This window comes from Lytechinus variegatus, chromosome 12, assembly GCF_018143015.1.
Source record: "Lytechinus variegatus isolate NC3 chromosome 12, Lvar_3.0, whole genome shotgun sequence".
Classification (NCBI taxonomy): Eukaryota; Metazoa; Echinodermata; class Echinoidea; order Temnopleuroida; family Toxopneustidae; genus Lytechinus; species Lytechinus variegatus.
The window spans coordinates 8,270,053-8,294,955 of record NC_054751.1 but is presented as its reverse complement, the minus strand read 5'-3'; the positions used below and the strand labels follow the sequence as shown (position 1 = coordinate 8,294,955).

At 36.3% G+C, this 24,903-nt stretch overlaps 2 protein-coding genes across 2 annotated transcripts; both read left to right on the top strand.

The window, feature by feature from the left end:
- The first annotated feature begins 2,290 nt into the window (after window positions 1-2,290).
- Window positions 2,291-13,317, top strand: LOC121425576 (ficolin-3-like). The gene is made up of 7 exons (XM_041621668.1): window positions 2,291-2,411; window positions 3,468-3,522; window positions 4,043-4,222; window positions 8,722-8,823; window positions 9,329-9,471; window positions 10,039-10,300; window positions 13,045-13,317. The coding sequence occupies exons 1-7, from the start codon at window positions 2,409-2,411 to the stop codon at window positions 13,287-13,289; spliced, it is 990 nt and encodes a 329-aa protein (XP_041477602.1). The 5' UTR covers window positions 2,291-2,408; the 3' UTR covers window positions 13,290-13,317.
- A 2,572-nt stretch (window positions 13,318-15,889) lies between these two features.
- LOC121425396 (pancreatic lipase-related protein 2-like) lies at window positions 15,890-19,470 on the top strand. The gene is made up of 5 exons (XM_041621438.1): window positions 15,890-15,993; window positions 16,163-16,449; window positions 17,609-17,840; window positions 18,490-18,629; window positions 19,161-19,470. The coding sequence occupies exons 1-5, from the start codon at window positions 15,948-15,950 to the stop codon at window positions 19,449-19,451; spliced, it is 996 nt and encodes a 331-aa protein (XP_041477372.1). The 5' UTR covers window positions 15,890-15,947; the 3' UTR covers window positions 19,452-19,470.
- Window positions 19,471-24,903: the final 5,433 nt, after the last annotated feature.

Below are 24,903 nucleotides of genomic sequence, written 5' to 3'. Positions count from 1 at the left end.
CACCCTCTCGCATGCACACCCCCCTCTCTCCCACTCTTTCTCTCCTCTCATTCTCAATAACCCTTATACATAGGCACATATATATCCTATTTAAGATAGAATACAACAGTTTACCAATTACTGATGGAGCCACTCTACTAGAAAAAGACTTAATATGAATAAATAAGTTTATTCATAACAAAATGGCCTTTGACCTGGACCTAAATGAATTTCTGATACCTGTTAACCATTACATCCATGTAATACTCGATAACAATTAAACAATTATCTCGAAGAATCCTAACGTGTGGTTAAGATTTTTAAAAAATAATATGGGTATATTGAACCCCAAATGACCTTCGATCTTCACCTAGTTATCAGTGACATCATCCAAGATTTCTGTTGAAAGATATAAAAACACAATGATTTTAGAAAATATTTTCTTTACTAAAATTATCAAAGGTATGTTTTCCAGTGGTATAAAGTGGAAGGTTTATGCAATGGAACTTATTGCAGCCAAGCGAGAAATTATGCAATTAAAAAATTAGAATATTGGAAATGTGCATTTCAGAGCATTTAACGGCATGAATGAAATACATCATTATATCATTATCAATTTCTTTTTGTAGAAAAATAGAAAAAAAAACTGTTTTTTGCAAAATAAACGTGTATGTTGTATGTTATGAAGTGCATGGGGTGGGAGGCTATGTTTCATTGCCCTGGAATGCGAAAGAATGAACGAATCAATTTTGCTCCTTTGATATTAGTGTTTATTCATTTATTTATTTATTCATACATTTATTTATTCATTCATTTATTTATATTTTCATTCATTTGTTTATTCATTTTTTTTATTTGGGGGATGGGACATTGACGTGGTATACATTAACATGATAAATTTCACTGATTGCGAAAAAAAAAACACTAGCTCTGTTTTTTTTTCAATACTCAAACATGACAGATAAGAGGAAATTTGTTGTAAATCTGCTTTTCTAAAAAAAAAATTCTTCTCCAAAACCCACAGGCTGTGTCTATCAATTACTAAATTGTATCGTTGATAACAATATTAGTCGATCGGAATAAATCAAAGAGTTCGAATACATTGTATTGGGCCTGTTAAGTGCGTTTATGAATATTAATGATATACATGAGCTGGACGGTGACCATGACTAGGAAAGTGACAGCAACTGCTATAGGATTATGGAAGATTGATGGCGTATTCAGTTTTCAAGGACAACATATTGATTTCAATTTTGATTATTTTTGTTCAAATAAAAAATGAAAACAGTAAGGGATGGGTGAAGGAAAAACGTTGATCGAGAATGGGAAGCAGTAGATGAATGGCAAATTTAAGAAACAAATTTGAAAACGACATATTTGTTTACAAACATTGATATGATAATAACAATATTGATAATTGGATTGGATATCGAATCAAATGAAACTGGAAAATTAAAAAATATCTGAGATGGGTAACACAAGCGATAAGAAATGGAAATAAAACCTTTAACAATAAATCCATGCAGAAAACTGAAATAAAAAAAACCCCTAAAACAAAGCTTCAATGTTCGTGACAGTTTGCATGAAAGCGTTATATGTAACTTGTATCACAATTCGGCCATTGGCTGCGATAATCTTTAAATAAACCAATAATCTATCTATATCTATCTATCTATCTATCTATAAAATTGGTCAATATCAACAAAAAATTTGGTCGATTTAAACCAATAATTTGGTTGCTTTTGACCAATTTTATCGGTCGGACACATATTAACCAACAGATTGGTCATTTTGACCAATCCTTTTTTAGAGTGTATCTATCTATCTATCTATATATCTATCTAAATTTAGCTGAATCATTAATGTTATTGATGCGCATATAATGAAAAGATAATGAGAAGTTGAATGAATAGCCGAGCCCAACCAAGCCATGGTATAAAGCAAGGTATTCAAAATAACGTCATGTATGGAAACTCGTAGGAATAGGCACAACAAAAAGCCCCAGCTATTGATCTTACGGTTAAGGTTATAGCATAAAATATGGTAATGAAATCAATAAATGATCAGCTTTGGAGAATTTATGTAAGAGGCACTCATTTTTCGAATATTCCCCGTCCCGCTATGCCCATTATACCAAGTCACATCAATGAATCTGATTATATACCGATCAAAGGTATTACCACTGGCGCTTCATTCATCGGTAAAGAGACTATTTCGTTGATGTGACTATAGCTTAAACCGTATTAGTCATCAATAATGCAATCTAAATCCTCCTGTACGTTCGACTGCAAAACACAATAGCCCTACTTGTTACTTTGAACTATCTGAGATTTGTTTGCTAGATGAGTTGCTTTGTAGTGATTTTGATCGACATATTTCCATATTCATCTAAGATCATCAACAGATCAGTGTTTTAAGCTGCCAACAAAATGGTAAGTAATTTTCATTTCTTGATTGATAATCATTTCATTTTTTGTTTTCCTGTTACAAAATTTACACAACATTACAAAACACTGAAGTGTCATCATAAAAGAGTGAAAGTGAGAAAGAAGGAAAAGAGGTTAGGGGGACTCTCAACTATACTAGAATACGTAAGATTAGCGGTTTTAAAACCATCCCAAACACTGTGAAACACATGATTCCTTTTAAGTTGTCAAACATACCAAATTAACACATTTCCATGTGTTTTCTTTCATTACTTCTTTCATAAAAAGTAATTCGTTGACAGTGATTTTTTCATAATCGTACCAAATATTTGAGATATGATAAACCGCAAATGTGATATGAAAAACATCACATGTGTAGTGTCCCTTTTTACCCCAACATTTATCTTAGTTTAACAAGCTGAAAAATAAGAATAGTGAAAGCAACTATATAGATTATTAGTCAGTTGATATATTTAATCTAATCAGATTTGTTTCCTTTTTCCTATTTTGAACCAGAAAGGGCTATGTTCCTGTAAAAGTTGAATATCTGTCGACCCTCTCATCTTGTTATTTCAAATTGTTTTTTTAGATGGAAAGTTGTAAAATATTACTTATGATTACATAATGAAGAATTTAATTTCTTTAACTCAGTCAGTATTTTATTTCATAAAGTCTTTTCTGTTTACACATATTTTGGCCATATTGATAACATATTGTAAGATGGTCAGGTCGGCCCGTTGCAGAAAGAGTTGCAATCGATTGCAACTCTAAAAATCATGCGCAACTTGATTTTCAACCAATCAACAGCGCGCATTTGGGACTTGCGTTTGATTTTTTGACTTGCGTTTAAACGCAACTCTTTCTGCAACAGGACACAGGTCGGCAACCTCTGTCGTTTGAAGCTTAGATCGTATTAGCTTGTGACCATTCTGTCTGTGTTATTATGTATAATGATCATAGTTCTCCTGTATTTAGGTCTATGATGCTCAATGGTCATGCCATATCATCTTTCCAACCTTGGTTTGACCATACAGAAAGAATTTCATTTTTCTTTATTTTCAGATTTCCTTCATCGTATTCCTCTTGGTTCTGCCCAGATTGATGATATTCAATGGTGGTAAGAATCGGACACTTTTCATTTAATAAGAAGTGCTGTACAAGGGTTGGTAATAGTACACACGTCATACTTGCTGGCTCGTAGACCAATTCGGTTTGGATGCTCTTTTTATGATAATTTCTAATTGGAGGATTCAAATAAGACAAATATTTTGGTGTAGCATTTATGAAACAATATATTATAGGCATTTTTTAATTAATTGGAGCCCGCATTTAGACATTGGACTACAGCTGTTGAGAGAGTTTGGAAATTCCCCTGGCAAAGCACGATGTGTTCTTACTTTTTTTCTACCAAACTGCTGTGCATAAATTATGGATTCTTATGAACTGTATATTGAAATTTCTTACGGCCGATTATTCAAATAGTTACCATTTGGTCAAAAGTTATTAGTAATCGACGCTATAGCATTTTGTCACCATAGAAATACCAATGATATTGGTAAATTTCCAGTTTCTTCTCGTTAACCCTTAATCAATGAAAACGTTACTATGAGTGGTCTAATAAATTTCATTTAATGCAGCATTAACCGTCGATGACGGTACTTGTCCCATGCTAACGCAAATCTCATGTCCTTCAATGCGAGCGCCAGATTCTGATGACGTCATCCAAATGGTGCCTAAACGACTACCAAGTGATCATCAGTTGGCAGATCGTCCCGAGATGAAAGGAATTGATCTGAATCTGATATGCTCTGAACCAGGTAACTTTCCTATTGCGAATAATTCATAGCTTTATTTCCTACGTGTCATCATGTCACGACTTAATTGAACTCTCATCTCAGTGTAGTCCCTGGGTGGAAGAGTTAAGTTGGCTCAACTTAATTGGCTGAATCCAATACGCCTACGAGGAGTCGCCGCGGCGAAACGAATACTAGTATTTTCGAATTGTTGGTAGACTTCTACTTCCTGTTTCTTCTTACCTACATCTTTATCATTTGCTCAGACTTCTGAGCTGAACCCACCTCCTGGATTTACCGGGAGTGGAGAGAAATGACCGACAGCATAGGCGGATCCAGCTTTTGGCGAAAGGGGGGGGGGGCGCACTGCCGAGCGGTGCACATATTTTTGCACTTCACCGGCGCCATAAAAGAAAATGTTGAAAAGGGGGCAAAGTCTGACCTTGTCAAATGTTCTTTTCAAAATGTAGGATAATATCTCCGGGGGGGGGGGGGCAAGACTCGAACATATTTTTAAAAAAAAATAAAAACGATAGAGTAAACGGACCGAGCTATAAAAGTATTTGGTGCACATCTCACATTTGCACATTTTTCATAGTTTTCATGAAATGTTAAGGAAGAATTGTGCTTTCACAAAAGCTGATCGGGAATTTGCCCCCCCCCCCCCCGCTTCCCCCTTGCTGTATACAACCATTCCCTGAAGTCCACTTATACATATCTCATTATAACAGAAAATATACATCAATTTACACATATAATCTTTTTAAAACATATATAAAGAGAGATTGAAAAACTTATTCAAGAAACAAACAAGCAAAATAATGTAACACAAATTATGCATGTTATGTGCGATTTCAAAATCTCGTGTAATAACCCTTTTATTGCGATGAGGCCATATCTTTTGTATATTAATTGAGATACTATTTTTTACTATATATATATATATACACACACAGGGTAGTCGATCCTTTTTACAGATTGGGGGGGGGGCAAAATCATGAATCAATTTTCCAAAGGCGCTCGATCACAAAAAGCGAACAAACCTCACACACACAAACACGCACACATGCATAAATTATCTATATGACTCATGAGATAGAGACACATATCTCACCGACAGATTAATGCGAGCGCGAAGCGCGAGCTGAAATTTTTATAGTATACTGACCTGAAAACAGGAAAAGGTGCCTGTTTAGGACTAGTAGCTCATGAGGAAGATACATATTTCACTACACATATAATGCGAGTGCCGAGGGCGAGTTAATTTCTTTATATTCTCACCAGAAAGTTTGATATTCAAGGCATTTTTGGTACCAATGATTAAGATGGGTATCTAAAAAAAAAACAATAGATGCGAGCGTGAAGCGCGAGCTTATACTTTGATATTTCGATCTAAAAAAATGACATTTTAACTTGGGCATTTTTAATAAAGAACAAGATTATATCCAACAAAAGATTATTGCAAATTGAAGCGGGAGTTCTTTTGAGGTTCAGAACTGAAAACGGGACATTCTATTCACCTATTTAATCATGAAAAGTATGGGGTTTTGCTACAGAAATGATGCGAGCGCGAAGCGCGAGCTTAAAATTTTTATATTCCAATCTTCAAAGCGGACAATTTGAGCACGGTTTTAAAGAAAGAACGAGTTGTGTAGCTCAATCTCACTTGCTAATTTCTGTGTAACATTACCATCTTATTGTACTTTTGCACATGCATGCGGAATTATTGGGGGAGGGCAAAACGATATGTTTGCCCCCTATATTTTCATTGGTGGGGCGATCGCCCCCCCCCCGGATCGACGCCTCTGCATATACAATGATACTACATCATGAATCATTATTTTGGAATACATCATCAATCCAGGTTTATATATCATCATTCAAATTTCATGAACATATGATGCATAGGCCTATATACACAATTTGGTATTTATATATATATATTGTGATGCTTCACCAAATCTAATGCAATTTGTAATGATGAGTAATTTTTATCTAATTATTTGATGAAACTGGATATAATGTTTATGACCTGAATTCAGAAAGAGATCCTTCAAGACAGAGCGTTTGAAATAGTTCTCCAGTTTTACAGGTATCGTTATCTTTGTTTTAAACTTCTTCCAGAGTGATCAGATGAATAACTTTTAACTTCATGGAAGATGAAAATAAATCAAATTTGGTGGCGTAAACATTTAAACGTTAAAACAAAGGTATTGACAAACTGTATTTGAAAATCATATTTAGTGGTTTAAGGTCTAACGAATATACGTCTGGTTGCGTAATTGTACACTCCCGGTATAAGCAACGGGTTTTAGCAAAGTTTTGGACTAAAATATCGAATCATCTTTATGAAACACTATAGTATCTGTCTTACACTAAAGGCCAAAGAGATGGCACAATGTGGAATGTGTAAAGGAGAAAGGTGACTGACTTTTTCTTACTAAAGCATTGGAAAATAATATCAAAATTAAAGGATTTGCTCTACACTTTTGTACGATTCTGGGATTTTTTGAATAACAAATTATAGATTTCATAACATCTGTGGGCAACTCTCCCGAACCAGTCCACTCTGTAAGGCCATGCGATAAGTTTTGTTATTCGTTATGACCATTCAACAATAAAATGTATAACTAGGTGCTGCTGATCATTCTTGACCGGCGCCGATCTAGATTTGGTTGGCAATAGGCCCTTCTTCATTATTCTACCGGCGCCTTTTTATTGGAATCAGGGCCGCTGATCATTCTTGACCGGCGCCGATTTAATTTAGGTGGCGCCGGTAAAGACAAAGACAGAGCCGATTTGTCTTCCGGCGCCGATTCAAACAAGTAGTGCTGATTATTTTTACCGACGTCACGTAAGATTCAGGCAGCTGCAATTCATAATCGACTGGCGCCGATTTAGATCCAGGAGGCGCCGATTATTCTTGACCGGCGCCGATTTTTAACCAGGTGGTGCTGATAATTCTTGACCAGTCCGATTTAGATATAGGTGGGGCTGATTATCCTTAAAGGACAAGTCCACCCAAACAAAAACTTGATTTGAATAAAAAGAGAAAATTTCAACAAGCATGACACTGAAAATTTCATCAAAATCGGATGTAAAATAAGAAAGTTAAGACATTTTAAAGTTTCGCTTCATTTCACAAAAAAAGTTATATGAAGGAGCCAGTAACATCAAAATGAGAGAATCGATGATGTCACTCACTCACTCACTATTTCTTTTGTTTTTTATTGTTTGAAATATGAAATATTTTGATTTTCTCGTCATTGTCATGTGAAATGAAATTTCATTCCTCCCTGAACACGTGGAATTCCATTATTTTAACATTTCATGCTTCAGGCAAGGAGGTCCTAATCATCAAATTCGTAAAAAATGAAATATTGTATAATTCAAACAATAAAAAACAAAAGAAAGAGTGAGCGAGTGACATCATCGACTCTCTCATTTGGATGGAACTGGCTCGTTCATATAACTATTTTTTGAAAAATAAGCAAAACTTTGAAATGTCATAACTTTCTTATTTTACATCCGATTTTGATGAAATTTTCAGCATTGTGCTTGTCTGATTTTTCTCCATTGATTCAAACCAACAATTTTCTGAGGTGGACTTGACCTTTAATCGGCGCCGGTTAAGAACTCAGGCAGCGCCTATTTTTCTTTACCGGCGCCGATTTATAACCAGATGGCGTCGATTATACTCTTGTCCAGCGTCGATTTAGATTTAGAAGGCGCTAATTATCCTTGATCGGCGCCGGTTAAGACTCTGGCAATGCCGATTGTTCTTGACTGGCGCCGATTTATAACATAATAGCGCTGAATATTCTTCTCCGGCGCCGATTTAGATTAAGGTGGCGCTGATTATTCTTGATTGGCGCCAGTTATATGCAGGCAGGGCACTGCTACCGGCGAAGTTGTTGGGAAAAAGGTAGTTAAAAGAAAAGATTGCGCTTTGCTGGGGATAGTCTTCCCTTTACTGTTGCTAATGTTATATCAGTGTATATTTTTTTTAAGCGGCGCCTTTTCTTTTCTTTATAATAATCCGCCGATGGACAGTATTAGACAGTAACAGGCCACGGGGTCTCTTGCAGGGATACTTAGGCATGCTGTTAACATGGTTAATTCGTAACTGAAAGTCAAATTTTTATCCAAATATATAGAAATATCTCATCATTTCAGCTTATAATCTTTCAGCCAAAAGCTTTAAAAAATGTCGCAGCTCTCACCTCGCAGTTCAAGGATTGTTGCTACAGCCCGATGTAAAATAGTTTCCTTGACTTCACTCTCAAAATACATCGTCTCTTCCTTGGGTCTGAATCTGAATTCTTGATGAATTTCATGTTTCTGAATCAGAGGCGTAACTTTTCGTGTGGATTAATTAAATCCTTGCAGTAGAACACTTACTCGGATGTCATTGTATATTTCCATTCGAAAACAATATAGTTTACACCTGTCAGACATGTCAGAGGGTTGCATTTTAAATATAATGCTTCCAGTTTGAATTTTGAAATGCTATTTTATCGTAGACTGTTTGAGCAACCCCTGTCTTCACGGAGGAACCTGTATGGAAACCTATGACGGATATGAATGTCATTGCTTACATTGCAACACCGGTATTCAATGCCAAGGTAAATAACTCTGCACTCATGTTTTATTGTAACATGTATACCGTCATTCTTGCCATAGTTTGTATCACATCAGTTTTGTTTTCTACCCCACAAGGCTGATTAACTAGACCAAACAACACTCGAGCTACGTAACACAAAGATCCCCCCCCCCTCTCTGTACCGTGTATCCTTCCTATGTCATATCTGTTTAGGTCGGGGATCGTTGACAGCTGAAGTAAATGAAGACGCTTTCTAGGGGTTATTAAAGTTTAAAATGGTACTGAGGAGGTTTTGGTGGGTTTTACGAATGAAGTATAGAATAAGTGTGCGGATTCGAGCTTAGCTGGCATTGTTGATGCGCACGGGGGGAAGAAAGTATACACTCCAGTTAAGCTGTATAGATGATCATAGATCATCTTGATCATGTGTCAAGATTATACACTCCAATAAAGATAGACGTTAAAATTAAGTAACTGTTTCAAACTTTATTTTAAAAAGATATGATATTATCATTTTAATTATTCAGACAAGTTGCCAAACGACTGCTCAGAAATATACGATGCAGGTGGGAGTACGGATGGAACATACAGAATTTGCCTTGATTCTGGCACTGTACAGGAAGAACCTATTGATGTCTATTGCAAATTTTATAATGGTGATGGGTGGTTGGTAAGAAAACTTAAACTTCTTCACACATGTAAGAAGTGTGGTCAATATATAACCTACAATGATACTGGGTAAGCATGGTAAGAATGGAACATGCAATGTTGGTGGTTCAAAGAATTCAGAAAGTTTCGAACATTTTACGCCAAAGTATGTTATGACACCCACCCATAAAACATATAGTTTACGTCAATGATATGAGACATATTATTACTGCAACTTAACCCATACGCATTTTCCTATTCATCCCCGATATAGGCGAGTTGTAATCAAATTATTGTTTAAACGTACATAATTGGGAAGCAGGAAATGTTGATTTTGCCTTAAAGAGATTTGAAGGATTCCAGAATTTGTAGATAAATCTACCATAAAATGGTCATATTAATCATGTTAATCGTATCCAACTTTTGGCGCTATGGAACAAGAGATGGGATAAAAATTCAGTTGGTGCACTCATCTTTGACTCGTGCATTTTTGGCAATATTAATGTAAAACCTCCATTATACCACTTAATGACAGCCAATGTTATATAAATATATTTTTCCTAATCCGTACCTTTGTATTCTCCATAAGGTAATTCAACGACGTCAGGATGGTAGTGTAAACTTCTATCGAGACTGGGCTAATTACAAGAATGGCTTTGGTGATTTGAAGAACGAATTCTGGCTTGGTAATGATATCATCCATCGCATAACATACCAGGGATTGTATAGACTTCGTATACAGATGACCGACTTGGAAGGGAATTTGTGGACAGCTGTCTATGACAACTTTCGTGTGGCCGACGAGAGTGACGGATATCGCCTGAACGTACAATACATATCCGGCACTATAGGTTTGTGGTTTTCATTAAATTATGGGATGTTCAACGTTGACATTGTCTGGGGTTTCGGGGAACTTGCCCCCACAGAAAGTTCCATGACCGAGAAGAAACAGAAAGTGTCATTATTTTTTGCTAGCTTCCAGTGGCGTAGACAGGTTCTTAGACCTGGGGGGATGATCCCTAGCTGGGTCATATATATATATATATATATATATATATATATATATATATATATATATATATATATATATTTAATATATAAATATAAAGAATAAAGGAGATAACGTACTCGATAAAAACAAAATATCATGGGCCAAAGCAGACGAGTTGAAGATAACAAAATAACACGATCTGCATCATGGATTATCTCGTGTCTTTTAATCACTTTGCTTTCAGCAATAAACAGGGCATCCAGTAATAAACAAACTTCCTTGCACATTTTTCATGGCAGTAATCTTTTGTTTGATTAATGACAATGAGTAAAGATGATCATAAGAGAAATGTCATTTGTCGGATGTCTAGTTATCATCTTGGTCATGACAGTCCTGCTAAACATGATCTAGAATAACTAGTATTCCTTATTTTACTAGTATAGTAGTATACTCTTTTAAAAGTAGCGATATTGTTAATGATCAAACGAATGAATCAACAACTAAAGGAATAAACAAGTAAACAGCCAAATAACTAAAAAAATATCAATTACAATTATAGTAATAGGGGTAAAATAAAAAAAAGCTCAACATTATATTTCTTATCCACGTGCAGATATGCGGACACTAAAATGATAAGCACACTCTGTTTAAAATTCCATGATTACAAAGGCTTGATTGAATTAAGTATGGAAATGAAATAAACCTTACCGGGTTGTCGGAAGTAAACTGTATAGATAATTTTTATCGCGTAAATGCGCGAGATGATTATGTTTTTTGTCAAAGGTCCGACAATGAACACGCTGAGGGTCGAGTTAGGCTTGTTCTGTGATCTTAGACCATAAATTAATCTTATCCATGGATTGATTCAATCTGCCTTCGTGAATTAAGGCATGTCTATATATTGGATGATTCTACCTTCTTTGAAAAGCGCAAAGTACTCTGAAAAAATTAGTGAAATAGTTCACTCTTTAAGGAGTGAATATATGAAAGAGTGAATATTGAGTGAAAAAAAACCTCGGATATCACTGAGGCCATCAAAAATTTGCACTTTCATTCCAAAATCATTCATTTACTAATTCGCTCCTTAGAGACTGAAAATTTTCACCTTTCCTTTGCAAAGTAGGGGTTGAGGACATGGCCAGCAGGGAAAAGGGTCAGTGTATGTGTATAGGTAATTTCTTATTAATTCGTTTGAACAGTGTTAATGTGTTATGAAAGCAATTGCTCTGAAAGGGAGTGATTAAGCGACACTTTCTTAAATCTGTAATGAAATATTTTGAACTTATCTCCTTTGCAAATACATAATTATTATAAGGAAATGTACTTGGTGAAACTCTGAATAACGATCCTTAAATGTATATGACGACGCAAGACGGTTATTATTACTTAAAACTTGCAAGTTGTAAATGCATATAAGATGATTCACTCTGAATAAAAGTCCAATTTTGATCATGTTTGTCATTGCTGTACGTTCTGATTATTACTGCTATTATTATTGATTGATTTTAACTAGCATTCATTGCTTTATTACTGTATAGTTTTGCTTCTTCCCCACAGAAACCTGGGGGGGATGATTGTACACACCATCCCCCCACCTAAAATTCTGGGGGGATGCATCCCCCCACCCCCCCCCCCCCCGCTATCTACGCCCCTGCATTCACGATATTTCGAAAACATGAATATCGGAGAGCCAATGGCTATGCTATAGTACATAAATTGGTCTGTCAGATATTATGCACTTTTTGATCCCTGAAAGTTTCAAGTATAATCTCGGGAAAGGGGTTAGTAACCATGTGCACGCACTCTACATCTTAATGAATTTGAACCAATCCCACATCGGTTATGGATTATAGTTACCAGTCGAATTCAGGATTTCATTTTCCCTTTCAATGAGCAAACGAGAAAACAGACAGTACCACACTACAAGTTTGGTTTCACTTATGGTAAGAAATTACACACATAAGAGGTGCTGACACTAAAGAGGGCAAACTTAAAAGTTTCATTTCTTAAACGTGTATTAACCTTTGGTGCTTGCAAGTCCTGGGCCGTATTAAACGCAATAATTAGCAATTAATCGTTAATTTGAAAAGCAATTCTGAATGGTTCCCAGTAAGCCTGCTGCCACTGAGCAAAATGAGCACACAACAGTGATCTTGATAGGACATTTCATTTCGCGATTAATCGCTAACCATCACGGTCGTGTGGTCGAGTGGTTAGAGCATTGGACTCATAATCGCAAGGTTGTGAGTTCGAATCCCAACTCTGCAATTGTCTCCACTTTGACAAAAAGGCCGGAGAGTGATATCTATCGTCTATAACGTCAGCCACTATGACTGATTAACCTAGTCGTAAAATGTTCCATAGGTAATTGGTTATATACCTGCTTGGCGTTTACCAGCAAAATGCTGTCCTGCCGAGTTCCTACGGGAGCTACCACAAACAGAAACAGAACATGCATAGCTTTTGTTACGGAGCCATGGAGTATATCCCAAAGTGCACAGAGACAGCAAATGGACGCGCCCATCTTGTCATTTCATTTTTCCAATCGTCAAATTCGCATGTGTATGATTATGTTTATGATTATTTTTTTTCTCTTCATCACAGATGATGCATTGGAAAATTTTCACAATGATTTACAATTCTCCACCCGAGACCGTGATAATGATGCGCATCAATCTGGAAACTGTGCCGTGGCATACCATGGAGGGTGGTGGTACAGGGCGTGTCACCGTTCCAACTTGAACGGACGCTGGGCGGTTCCTAATACCACAGGCATGGCATGGTGTAAAGACGATGGAATCTTTTTGCATATGAATTTCTCCATCATGGAAATGAGAAATATGAACTAGGTAGTCAATAAATGTGAAGAAGATAATGATGATGTTAACATGACTAACAAGAGATGGCAAACAAATCTTTGTGAGATCCTTTTATCCCTTTTTTTTCTCAAATTTCAGCCCTTCATGGGATGTTACTTAGAATCAAACGAAACATGTTTTAAATGATCATTAAAACTTTAATGAGACTTGAACCCAACTGCTGATTGTAACAGGCCAACTCAACAGGAAGGCATAACGAGTAGATTCGTTATGAATTGAAATAAGGTAAAACACATTTCAACCACAAAAAGGGATTGCGGTAAAGAGAATTACAAAAATAAGGAATAGGGTAAGAGATACGAGTTTAGTATTAATAACAATAGATTCTAAAACGGCGTAAAATAAGTTCAGATGATGGACAGGAGTTCCAGAATAATGGACGTATCATTGATAGTAACAAAGACACGACAAACTCTTTATTGACTTAACCTGTGTGCAATTAGAAGAATTTCATACTCAGGCATATCCAGGATTTTCCAAAAGGGGCATTTTGTTGAGAAAATCTGACAGGCGCAAAAAAAAGGAGAAAAGAAGATCTTCACTCCCAATGAAGGTTATTTATGTGACGAAATATCTAACAATCAACATATCTCACTATGCAAAATTTGGGGAGGGGTGCACGGGCCATGTGCCCTCTCCCCTTGATCCGCCACATGCTTCATCATACTACAGAAAGAACTATGGTAATAAACTTTCCAATTATTGCAACTAGAATGATAATTATGTCATATTTTGTCAATCGTCATATAATGTTTATTGAGATGTATATTGGCATATCATTCCTTCTATAATTCCCGTGTTTATAACTTGGTTCTGTACATTGCTTTACAAATAGTAAGCAACCTGGACTTGAATTAAATTTAAATCAAATTTATCACAATAAGGTTTGTATTCGAATAAACGGGATAAAAGTGATGTGTCTAGAATTACGCTTAACAAAACTAAGCCGAGGTCTTGAAGGGGCTCTAAATCCTCAGTGGGAACAGTTTAAACATGTTCCTTTTTATTCAGAGCATAGATAACTTGTCAAAGTGATTTTATGTAATAGAGGAGAATATAGAAATTAACGAATAGCATCTGATTTTCAGTTGCAAATTGTCCGAGTTCATGCCTGAGAAAATCGATGAGCCATATGCACAATTAACAGTTATCATGGATATTTTCACACTAGATGGACGTGTGCCCCTTTGAATTTATCTAATGATGATGTACATTATTATGCTACAGTCTATATCTTAAGTTTGTTTTTTCAATTTTTCAAACCAATAATGTGTGCTTTGGGTAAAAACTACCCAGTATTGGTTGAAAACTACCCAGAGTTGGATAAGTTTTAAACCAATTGTGTGGACAGTATCTTGCCCAACATTTAAGAGTGTACGTGTACATTAAGATAAATATAGCATATCATTAAACAAAGTCAGACTCTTTAAATGTCCCTCATAATTTACATGTATATAGATCATTGTGAGTCACTTTGAAAGAGAGATAGAAAAAGAGATTAATAGAGAGAGAGTGAGAGAGAGAGAAATAGATAGATAGATAGATAGATTGTACAAGCGAGGGGCGATGTAAAAATGGAGATTCGTGTGTGTGTGTGTGTTTTATTCCAACGTAGCTATGCACATATTAGCAAATATTCGATAAGCAAAAGGGATGAAGGCTGGGGAGAAAAGAGAGAAAGAAAAACAAAGAGACAAGTGATGAATTATTCAAGGAAGGATTGATGAGGGAGACTATATGATAAATAAAAGAAAAAAATAAAGTTGCAGAGAAACGGAGATGAAGGAAAGAAATAGTGAAGTGGGGTGAAAACATGAATGAAAGTATTGAGAGCTATACAGAAATAAAGCAGAAAAAGAAAGAGATTAAGAAAGGAAAACTGGGGAAAGAGGGAAAGAAAACAAAGATATTGGGAAAAGAGGAAGGGAGGGGTGAGGAGATAAAGGAAAAGAGTCCTATAGAGGGCAGCATGGGGACATTAAAGACATAGGAGGAAACTCAAGGGACATAATGATATGAACAGAGAACAAAATGAGTGGGAGAGTTGGAAAAGGGATGAAGAGGGAAAAAAGCAGTATCAGAAAAAAGGAAAAAAGAAACAGAGTGAGAAAAAGGGAAAAAAGCAGTATCAGAAAAAAGGAAAAAAGAAACAGAGTGACAAAAGTTGATAAAAATCACACGTCATTTATAACTTTGTCAACTATAGTCATGCAGCTGGTGTAGGACCCAGTACTGATAATTATCCTGAGTATAATGTAAATTCAAACCAAAATTCCCCATTTTGTTATAAGCCCTCTTTGTATATTATACAGCCCATTTATGTCAAACAATTAAACAATCACTAATCAAGGATCTCAAGTAAAACTAATTAAAAACATTTTCTCTCGGCTTTTATTTTATAAATAATTTAATTAGGTCGTAAAAATTATCTTAATTAGCTAATAGTTTGCTTAAAGACCATTAGTGCTATATGCCTACCTCCGAAGGAAATTATGGATCGCTAGCAGCAGGCTAATTACTTTGACAATCCTTTATAAAAATGAGAATACGACTGCTGGACGATTATTTCGATCCGACTTTAGTTTGGGTGCAGATCATTTGAAGCTGGAACTGACGCCTTCAATTACCATGACTTCTTTTCAGCTTCTGGTCTTTGCTGGACTTCTCGTAGCAGGTGGGTCAATACCAGCTGTAATAGTGAAAATTGATTGTTTTTTATTCGCTAAAAATACACTTTTATAATGCACAATTACCTTAATCATTATATAAAAAATGCAATGCAACTGCATACTTAGAAATTGAGAGTTCTGATTCTTATTACGTGACTTTCCCATTTCTTTCAGTTTCATGCGATATCTGCTTCGACGATCCACATGATCTAGGTTGCTTTGAAACGCAACTAAGATGCCACGATCGGAACCCAAACAACCCAGACGACATCGGTACCACTTTCAAGCTTTATACCCGTCAGAACCCTGATCATGGTGAGATCCTAGATCGTCAGAACCCTCTTACCATCCAGGCATCTAGCTTTGATCCATACCGAGAAACCAAGCTTATCGTTCATGGATGGACTGATAGTATGTCTGGGGATAGCTGGATAACGATGAAGAACACGTTCCTTCAATCAGTAAGAATTGTTTCGATACTGCCCTTTCTAATGTTAAGCTTTTGATAAGCGGTCACCTTATTTCTGAGAGCATTTGATACCATTGTCCGATTGTAAGATGCTACCGTCCCACAAACGAAACCGCATCCAAACCGATCATTTTTTCATGTTATTTGTAATCGCATATACCATCAGACGATCAGGACCCTGCATGGGGACGATTTTTTGGCTGGAGGTGCTGACTGAAGTAAATTTGACAAGCAAAAAAAAAAATGAATAAAAAGTGTTTCACTTTAAAATGCGGGTCGGTTTGGTCCCGAGAAATTTGACAAGCAAAAAAAAATTCTCAACCAAAAGAAATTGGTCTATTTCCTTACATTTCTCAAATTTTCGACACCTACCAGAATTCCAGGGGGTGCTGCCTATGAATAATATTACACGTAGCACCCCCTGGGAAATTCTTGGGGGTGCTTCAACACCTCCAGCACCCCCGATTGCTTCCCAGTGGCATGCGGACGATTTGTTGTGCATGGCTCTTCATCACTGTCTTCAAAGTCTACTCATCTATGGTACAATATGCAATCATGCAATCATGCAATCTGCATGATTTCAATTCGAGCGATTGTCTCTCACATAGGTAATCATAATAACGTTTGGTTTGGAGTTGGTTTTGAGGATGAAACTAGCATTTAAATGCTATATTTTACAGGGGACGCGGAAGCGGGGGGGGGGGGCTTCAACCGTGTACAAAAACGTAAAAATGACACATGATTGGGATTTTTTGCATGATCACCCCCCCACACACACACACACACTTTGAAAACCGTTCCGCGGCCCCTGTATTACCATGGACTTGATTCAGGTACAACTCCAATTTCAAATGAAAAACAAAAGAAATAGTGAGTGAATGACATCATCGACTCTCTCATTTGGAGGTAGCTGGCTCGTTCATATAACCGTTTTTGTGAAATGAAGCGAAACTTTGAAATGTCATAACTTTCTTATTTTACATCCGATTGTGATGAAATTTTCAGTGTTATGCCTGTTGAATTTTCTCTTTTTATTCAAATCAAGTTTTTGTTGGGGTGGACTTGTCCTTTAATTACCAACAAAAACAATGACATTGAAAATTGTGAAAGTTGGTAGTAAATCCTAAATCGTTTCGGTTTATTATTCAAAGTACGACGTGAACGTGGTGATGGTTGACTGGTCGTCAGGAGCCAGTAAGGGATATTACAAGAGCAGAGCTAATACTCGGGTCGTCGGCAGGGAGATCGCTAAGCTCATTGAAGCTTTCCAAGCTGCTGCCGGGGCTACCTTCGACTCCATGCACATCATTGGACACAGTCTCGGGGCTCATATCGGGGGTTACGCCGGAGAGGCATGCTCAGGAACGATTGGCAGAGTATCAGGTAAAGGACCTTTACGAATAGAAGAGGGGGTGGTCAGATTTCGTTCTAACACAAATGTTCAACGCAATTCATTTTCAAGGCTCATGTGTCCATTACATTTGTTATTCAAAAGATTTATCATTCAATTTCATTTCAAGAGGGATATAACGTACAGAAATAGGCCAGGCGTTTTTGTTGTAAATGATAGCAGGAATTATTCCTAGGTTGGACGAGCAATATCCCCCCCCCCCTCGGAAAAAAGTAGAAATTGCTCGTAAAACATCGGGCAAGTGATTTCCCACTATAGTGGGAAACAAAAACATAACACTTTTTTCAACATAATTATGTTTTTATTTTACTTTTACTCTACAGCCTATTATAGAGAGAAATTTTGAAAAAAAGACAGATTCGTCGATTCTCCATCACCATCATCGTCGTCGTCGTCATAATCATAATCATCCTCAATATCATCATCCTTATCATCCTTCAAACCACCATCATCGTCGTCGTCGTCATAATCATAATCATCCTCAATATCATCATCATTATCATCCTTCTAATGTTTGTTATCAAAATTATACTTCTATTTTTTTTCTCTCTGTCTGTCTGTCTTTGTTTTACCCCCTCCTTACTCCCGCTCCCCCCCCCCTCCTCTCTCTCTCTCTCATAGGCCTGGATCCTGCAGGCCCAGACTTCAGTGGTGATCTTGATAATACCTGTCGACTGGATAAAACAGACGCCCTCTTCGTCGATGTCATGCATACAGATGGAGAAACCCTTTGGGGTGGTGGACTTGGATTAATGGACCAGGTATATTTATCAAAAAATTACCATCACTAGCGTTTTGGGGTTCTTGTTGTCGAGAGAGTAAGAAATGCAAACAGAGGGCTATAGATCCTGAAATTTAACTTTAAAAAATAAGTTTGAGAATGTATTAGGCCCTTCGTGCGGGAGGGTGGGTAATTAGTGTTTGGCCGTGTGATTAGAGAAAAAGGTTTAACTTATTGTGTGTAATTATTTTTGTTGTAATTAAACATTTGGCATGTTTAAAAGGTGTTAAAAACAAGGATAAACGATACTGGCAAAAGTTGAATGATAGAGAGGAAGAAAATCGATGTATGGTAATGATATCAATAGTATCTGATTGATACACGTCTGACAAACTCAAAACTCAAATATCAATAGTTGTATGAAAACCCCGGGATTAAAACATGTATAAATTGGATTGAAAAATTATAACTTTAATTGCGTACATTTTTTAGCATGTGAATGTACATGTATATAGCGAATTCCCGAAGTAAAAATCACATTTGCGTTTATCTACCTCGATAATTGTCACAGCTTGGTCATCAAGACTTCTACCCCAATAATGGTCAGGAAATGCCCGGATGTTCTAAAATCTCCATCAGCTGCGATCACAGCCGAGCCGTCGAGTATTACATCGAGAGCATCTCGTCTACGCGCCCATTCTCTTCCGTGAAGATGTCCACCAACTTTGACACCCTAAACGAGGGACTTTGGTGGTGGTGTGATAGTGTTATTTGCCCAGAGATGGGGTACAAGGCGGATCCCAGCTGTAATGAAGGCTTGTATTATCTTGAAACCAACGATGAAAGTCCTTACTGTATGTAAGACCGTTGTCATGGTTACATAATCATTAGAAAAAAAAGACACGGATATTCGCTCTGGTTGGTCTTCTTTATTTTAATTCCATTTATTCTTTCATCCATAGAATATATTCAAACACATGAAAAGTGTAGTGAAGGAGCTTTCATGTCAAATTCATGAAGATAAACAAAGAGCCAGAATTCTAATACAATATTATAATACATACATTTAATTCATAAATTTCTGTTTTCAAGTGACATCGACCTAGGGTGACATATACAAAAGTGAATAGTGCTTTAGTTTGCTCTAAACGAGCTAGTCTATATTTTGAAAAGCATTTTCGAAAATACACAGTGTCATTCTTATGCAGTAGAGAGTCTTATCATTACACTATTCATTTTTATGGGCATGTATGTGTGTTTGGTCTTGCAACCCGAACTCGACGCTTCGATATATATGTTCTTGGTTGTTGTTGTTTTTTCAGGATCAAACACATGCCATCCCCTTCCCCGAAAAAAAATACAGTGTATCGTGAGGTCTCTATACTGACTCATGCTTCGCCATGAAAACCTTCAGAAGTATACTGGTTTTACAGGTGCTTGATACCCCAGCGTTAACAGTGATATAAATTTTGCTGGATCACTGTAAAAAAAATGAAATGCTAAATCGACATTTCAAAGAGAGTAGTGACAACCGTTTCCAAATGTCATATAAAACCTTGCATAAAGCTGAATTCAACATTTCAAGTGTTGGGTCGAACCATTTAAAGTGGAAAATGCAACAATTTGAGAAAAACATGTCACTTCTCCAACCTCTTAAAATGTTAATTAAACATTTCATTTTTAGAGTTACAAGTTAATACACAATCTACGGTACCATTTAATATTTTCAACATGATAATATAAAAAGAAATCATACCTATTGTCTGACTGTCAATTATGGCGGTACCCGCTTTCCATAGTTGAAGATGGTTCAATGTTAAATCATAACATTTTCTTAACTAATGCCTGAATATGTTTTATCAAAACGTGAAATGTTTCATTATACTTGGAATGAAGGAGAGATTTATTGACCTGTAAGTAACATTGAACAGAGATATTATGATGACATTAAAGGGCTCAAGTAAAAAAGAAACCTGTATCTCTCTTTGTCTTCTCTTTACATTGTATACATCGAGAAGAAGAAGAAGAAATATTATGCAGAGAACTGGTGATTGGAGGAATAAAATGTAGACGAATTGAGGAAGAGGAGAGGTGAGGGGGATTTGGAACAGGTGAGGATAGAGCACATAGGTGAGAGATAATGGGCTATACATAGCAAGGTAAGAGTGGATGACATGAGAGAGAACACAATTTTCGGAAGATATACATGTAACAGGACAAAAATAGGCAAAGAGTGGAAAGAGGAACGGGAAAGAAAGAACAAGATGTGAGAGGGAGAAGGGGGAGAGTGAAAGGGGTTCGGTTGGATAGAGAGTGGTATGTTTATGCTGGAAGGGCCGACGCCCCCCCCCCCTCCCCCCGGTACGCATCCGCGTCCGATGAAAACGTCGAAAAGTTTCCCCTTTTCTATCACCCAGGCGTCGTCGACGTCTTCTGGAATAACTAGAAGCAAACACTATTAATAGTACCATTGATACGGTTGTATGAAAGACTTCTACTGAGTAGAGAGTATGATTGAAACACATTAGGTTTAAAATGAGACACGAATAAAATTTATAGCCTAGACCCTTGTCCCTCTGTAGCCAAGTTCACGTTTTACATGCTTAACGCAAATAACATGTTAATTCTAAATAGTTCCCCCTCCCCGCGTCCATGGCGTCACAGCTACCTTTGTCATTTCCATTCAATCTCGTGGTGATTTTACGTGATATCAGTGGCGTAATGAGCCAAAATTTTGAGGGGCCAGATACGGCGCATCGGGCAAAATTTATTCAAAAAAAGCTGCGAGAAAGCGAAGCGAGCGAGCAATAATGTTAACATTCTGTATTACAAAAAAATAAAATTTGTGATAAATTTTGGCAAAATGTTAAGAAATAATATCACCTTTCACCCTTCTGCCCTTCCTTCTCTTTCTCTTTTTTTTAATTGCTCGTGATTTTTTAAAAATTTATTTCATTTCATTTATTGGTTTTTGCAATATTTTTCACAACAAAATTCTGGACAAGAAAATACATATCTGAAATTTGAGATCAATATAATGAACAATAGTTTTGTATATAAAATATCAAATATATCTTACATAAATGAAAAAAAATGTAAGTGGTATTCTCTATTACACAATAAATAGGATGGTTGCAAGGGTCGTCACAAAAGCAAAGCTTGAAAACGTAACAGCCATGGAAAATAGCCACAATAATTAATATCTATTGTCTTTAAATGTGCAAGTGCATGAGGGACGGGGGGGGGCAAGGGAGATGCTTGGTCCTTAGCATGGAATTTTAGAAAATAACACGTTTTGTTGTCTAATTTTTAATATATACATGTAGATAAAAGTCAATGTCTAATTAAAATAATGATAACAATGGTAATGATTTTCTCTTTTTTAATTTGTTAGGTATTGGTTTAATTGCAATTCTTTTATAGTTCGTTTAAGTGAATAAAATGATCTTGTCAGTTTGAGTGAATCTGGCAATGCATTCCAAATATCAGGTCCATGATGTCTTCGTGTTTTATGTGCAAATAGAGTCCTGGGATTGTTTAAGTGAATATTATTGCATGTTCTAGTTGGATATGAGTGTAAATTGTTATTATATGAAATAAATCCGTGAATACGGGAGGAAGCAAGTCATAAATATATTTATACATAAACAGTGCTATTTGTAAAGTATTAATATCATTTTTCTTAAATATTTTCAGACGATAAAAAAGAGAGTCTGTATGTGAAAGATATGCAGATTTTCAACAAATGCTAACCGCTTTCTTTTATTTTATGGGTGGGGGGGGGGCAAGTGTCACCAAGCCTCCCACGTATAAGCCACTGCGTGATATCGTGTTTTTATTTTACGGGCATGATAAAATATTCACTCAGCTCTAACATAACACCAATTACATCACCATACCTCTCCCATATCTGAGAGGTTGGAAAAGCATGCAAAAAACAACAACACGTTTTTTAGGATGGCGAGTTGAAAATACGTTGCTATAGAAAGCTATTTACAGAACGTCGTAAGTAGAGTCGGATAGAAAGATAATTATAAATCTGATCAATGTAATGTCAGTATTATTAGCGTTTAATCTTGAAACTGCCTGAATAAATTGAACAGTTCATTATCCCTTTGAATTTGTTTCCACCTCCAAAGATTGTTTTGTTGTGCTAATTTGCTTCTATATTCTAAAATATTGTAAACTGGTTATTTGCACTTTATACAAACAAATGATGAAGCTCACTGCAGCTATGAAAGGTTCACGTAGTTGTTTTTGGATGTTTCAAAATGGGTCTTGTTTTTTTTGTGTGCAAAATTATAAAAGAACGATAATAACGTTATGCTTGTGAAGTCCATGAACTCTAGGCCCAAGCTTATCTCACTCTCCCGAGTTCATTGCAAGACTTTTATGAGAAGTTAACAGGTGTGGAGCTCCAATTAACTACAAAGGGGCTTGCTTATCAAATGATTATCATGATTAAGGCGCGATATTGTATTTACCATTTGTAAACGAATCTTATAATCACGATAAGAGAGAGAGAGAAAGAAAAAGAAAGAGAGGGAGGGGGTGTGCAATAATGGATTATAAATTATAATTGTGAAAAACTTTTGCAAACACAGGGAAGAGAACGAGAGAGAGAGAGAGAGAGGGAGAGAGGGGTAGACAATGAGAGAAAGAGGCGATGGGAGTGTAAGGGGGTGTGTTGAAAGAAAATGAGTAACAACTAGGTATAACAACGGTAGAATGGCAGAGAAGCTTATACAGGCATAGGCATGTGTGTGTGTATTTGAGTTTTGTCAGACGTGTATCAATCAGATATGATTATTTTCGTCTGGGAACGACCTTTAACGTCACCATCCGAAAGACGTGACCAGGGCTCGAACCTCTGCATCAATTTGTAACTTCCCCACAGCTTGGATTACAGGCGCACGCCACAACGCCCAGTTGTGATTGGACCATGGAGGTAAAGTATTATCTGTTAAGAGTTTCCAAGGCAATTATGTTTTCAACAAAACCAAGTACGTATGGTGTCATAAGGTGTAAATATGTATTTTTCAATCCCTGAACAAAGTTTAAAGCTAATTAGTGTATTGCATGGCTAACAAAAGTGATATCTACTTAAATGAGATATAATTATTATGATTAACTTCGATATGTAATCCCATCTATCACTGTCAGAGCCATATGCTTCTCTCCACAGAGTATGACGTCTTAGGCCTCACGATTATGAGCAAGGTAAAGTTGCGGTTATACTCGGTCACACAGACGAAATAAACTTCAAACCAACAAAAACTTTTACGTTATCTCTAACGACATACCATCACTTGGTTTGGAGTCGGTATATATCGTTGGTAACTTGATCATTACACTGCACTCCAACTGAGGGAGCGAAGCGACCGAGCTGGTTATGGGATCGCTTTTGCATTTTCTAAAGTGAATTTTGGTGAATTTTGTGACAATATTGGGTAGATAAGTAGGTTTTTACAAAGTTTCTGGGGGCAACTGCCGATCTCCCCCAAACCCTTTTGCACACGAACATGGGAGGGAACATAGGAAAAGATGAAGATAAATAATGATAATAATAATAATAATAAAAAACAATGATAATTATAATAATACACAGAAGAAGAAGAAGAAGACAAAGATGAAGAAGAAAAAGAAGAAGGTGGAGTTGGAGAAGAAGAATAGGAGAAGGTGGAGAAGAAGAAGAAGAGAAGAAGGAGTAAGAGAAGGGAATTTGCATATACATTGTATGAATAATCAAATAAATTTAATAATAATGGTAAATGATCAAGATGATAATAATTACATACAATGTGATAGTGATAATTTTGGGCTATTCCGTAAAAGTATCTTTTTTTAAGAAAACAAGTCTGAGGCAAGACTTGGATACCAGAAATATATACGCAGCGCCCTCATATATTCAGTTTGCCAAGATTATTTATTCTTAATGGAATATTATTCCTCCGTCTCCTCCACCTCCTCTTCTTTTATCTTAGCATTCTTCTTCTTCTTCTCCCGCTTCTTTTTTCTCCTTTTTTCTTCAATCGCACGTTAGCGCTGATATTGCATTTTCTAAACATTTCTATCTTCTAAGCATTATTGCAGACCTATATAAGACAATAAAAAAAGGGGAAAACTTCCTCTCCTGCTACTTTTGGAATACGCACAATAATAAACTTGAAACATTGTCACAGGTTTAAGCATTCCCAGTAATTATGTGATATGATCGTAAACTTTTTTAATGAAAATTATTTTCAATTATCACAGGTGAAAAATGTACAAGGGTCAATCACTTTTAATGGAAAAAAGTATCTCGAATTCTAAGT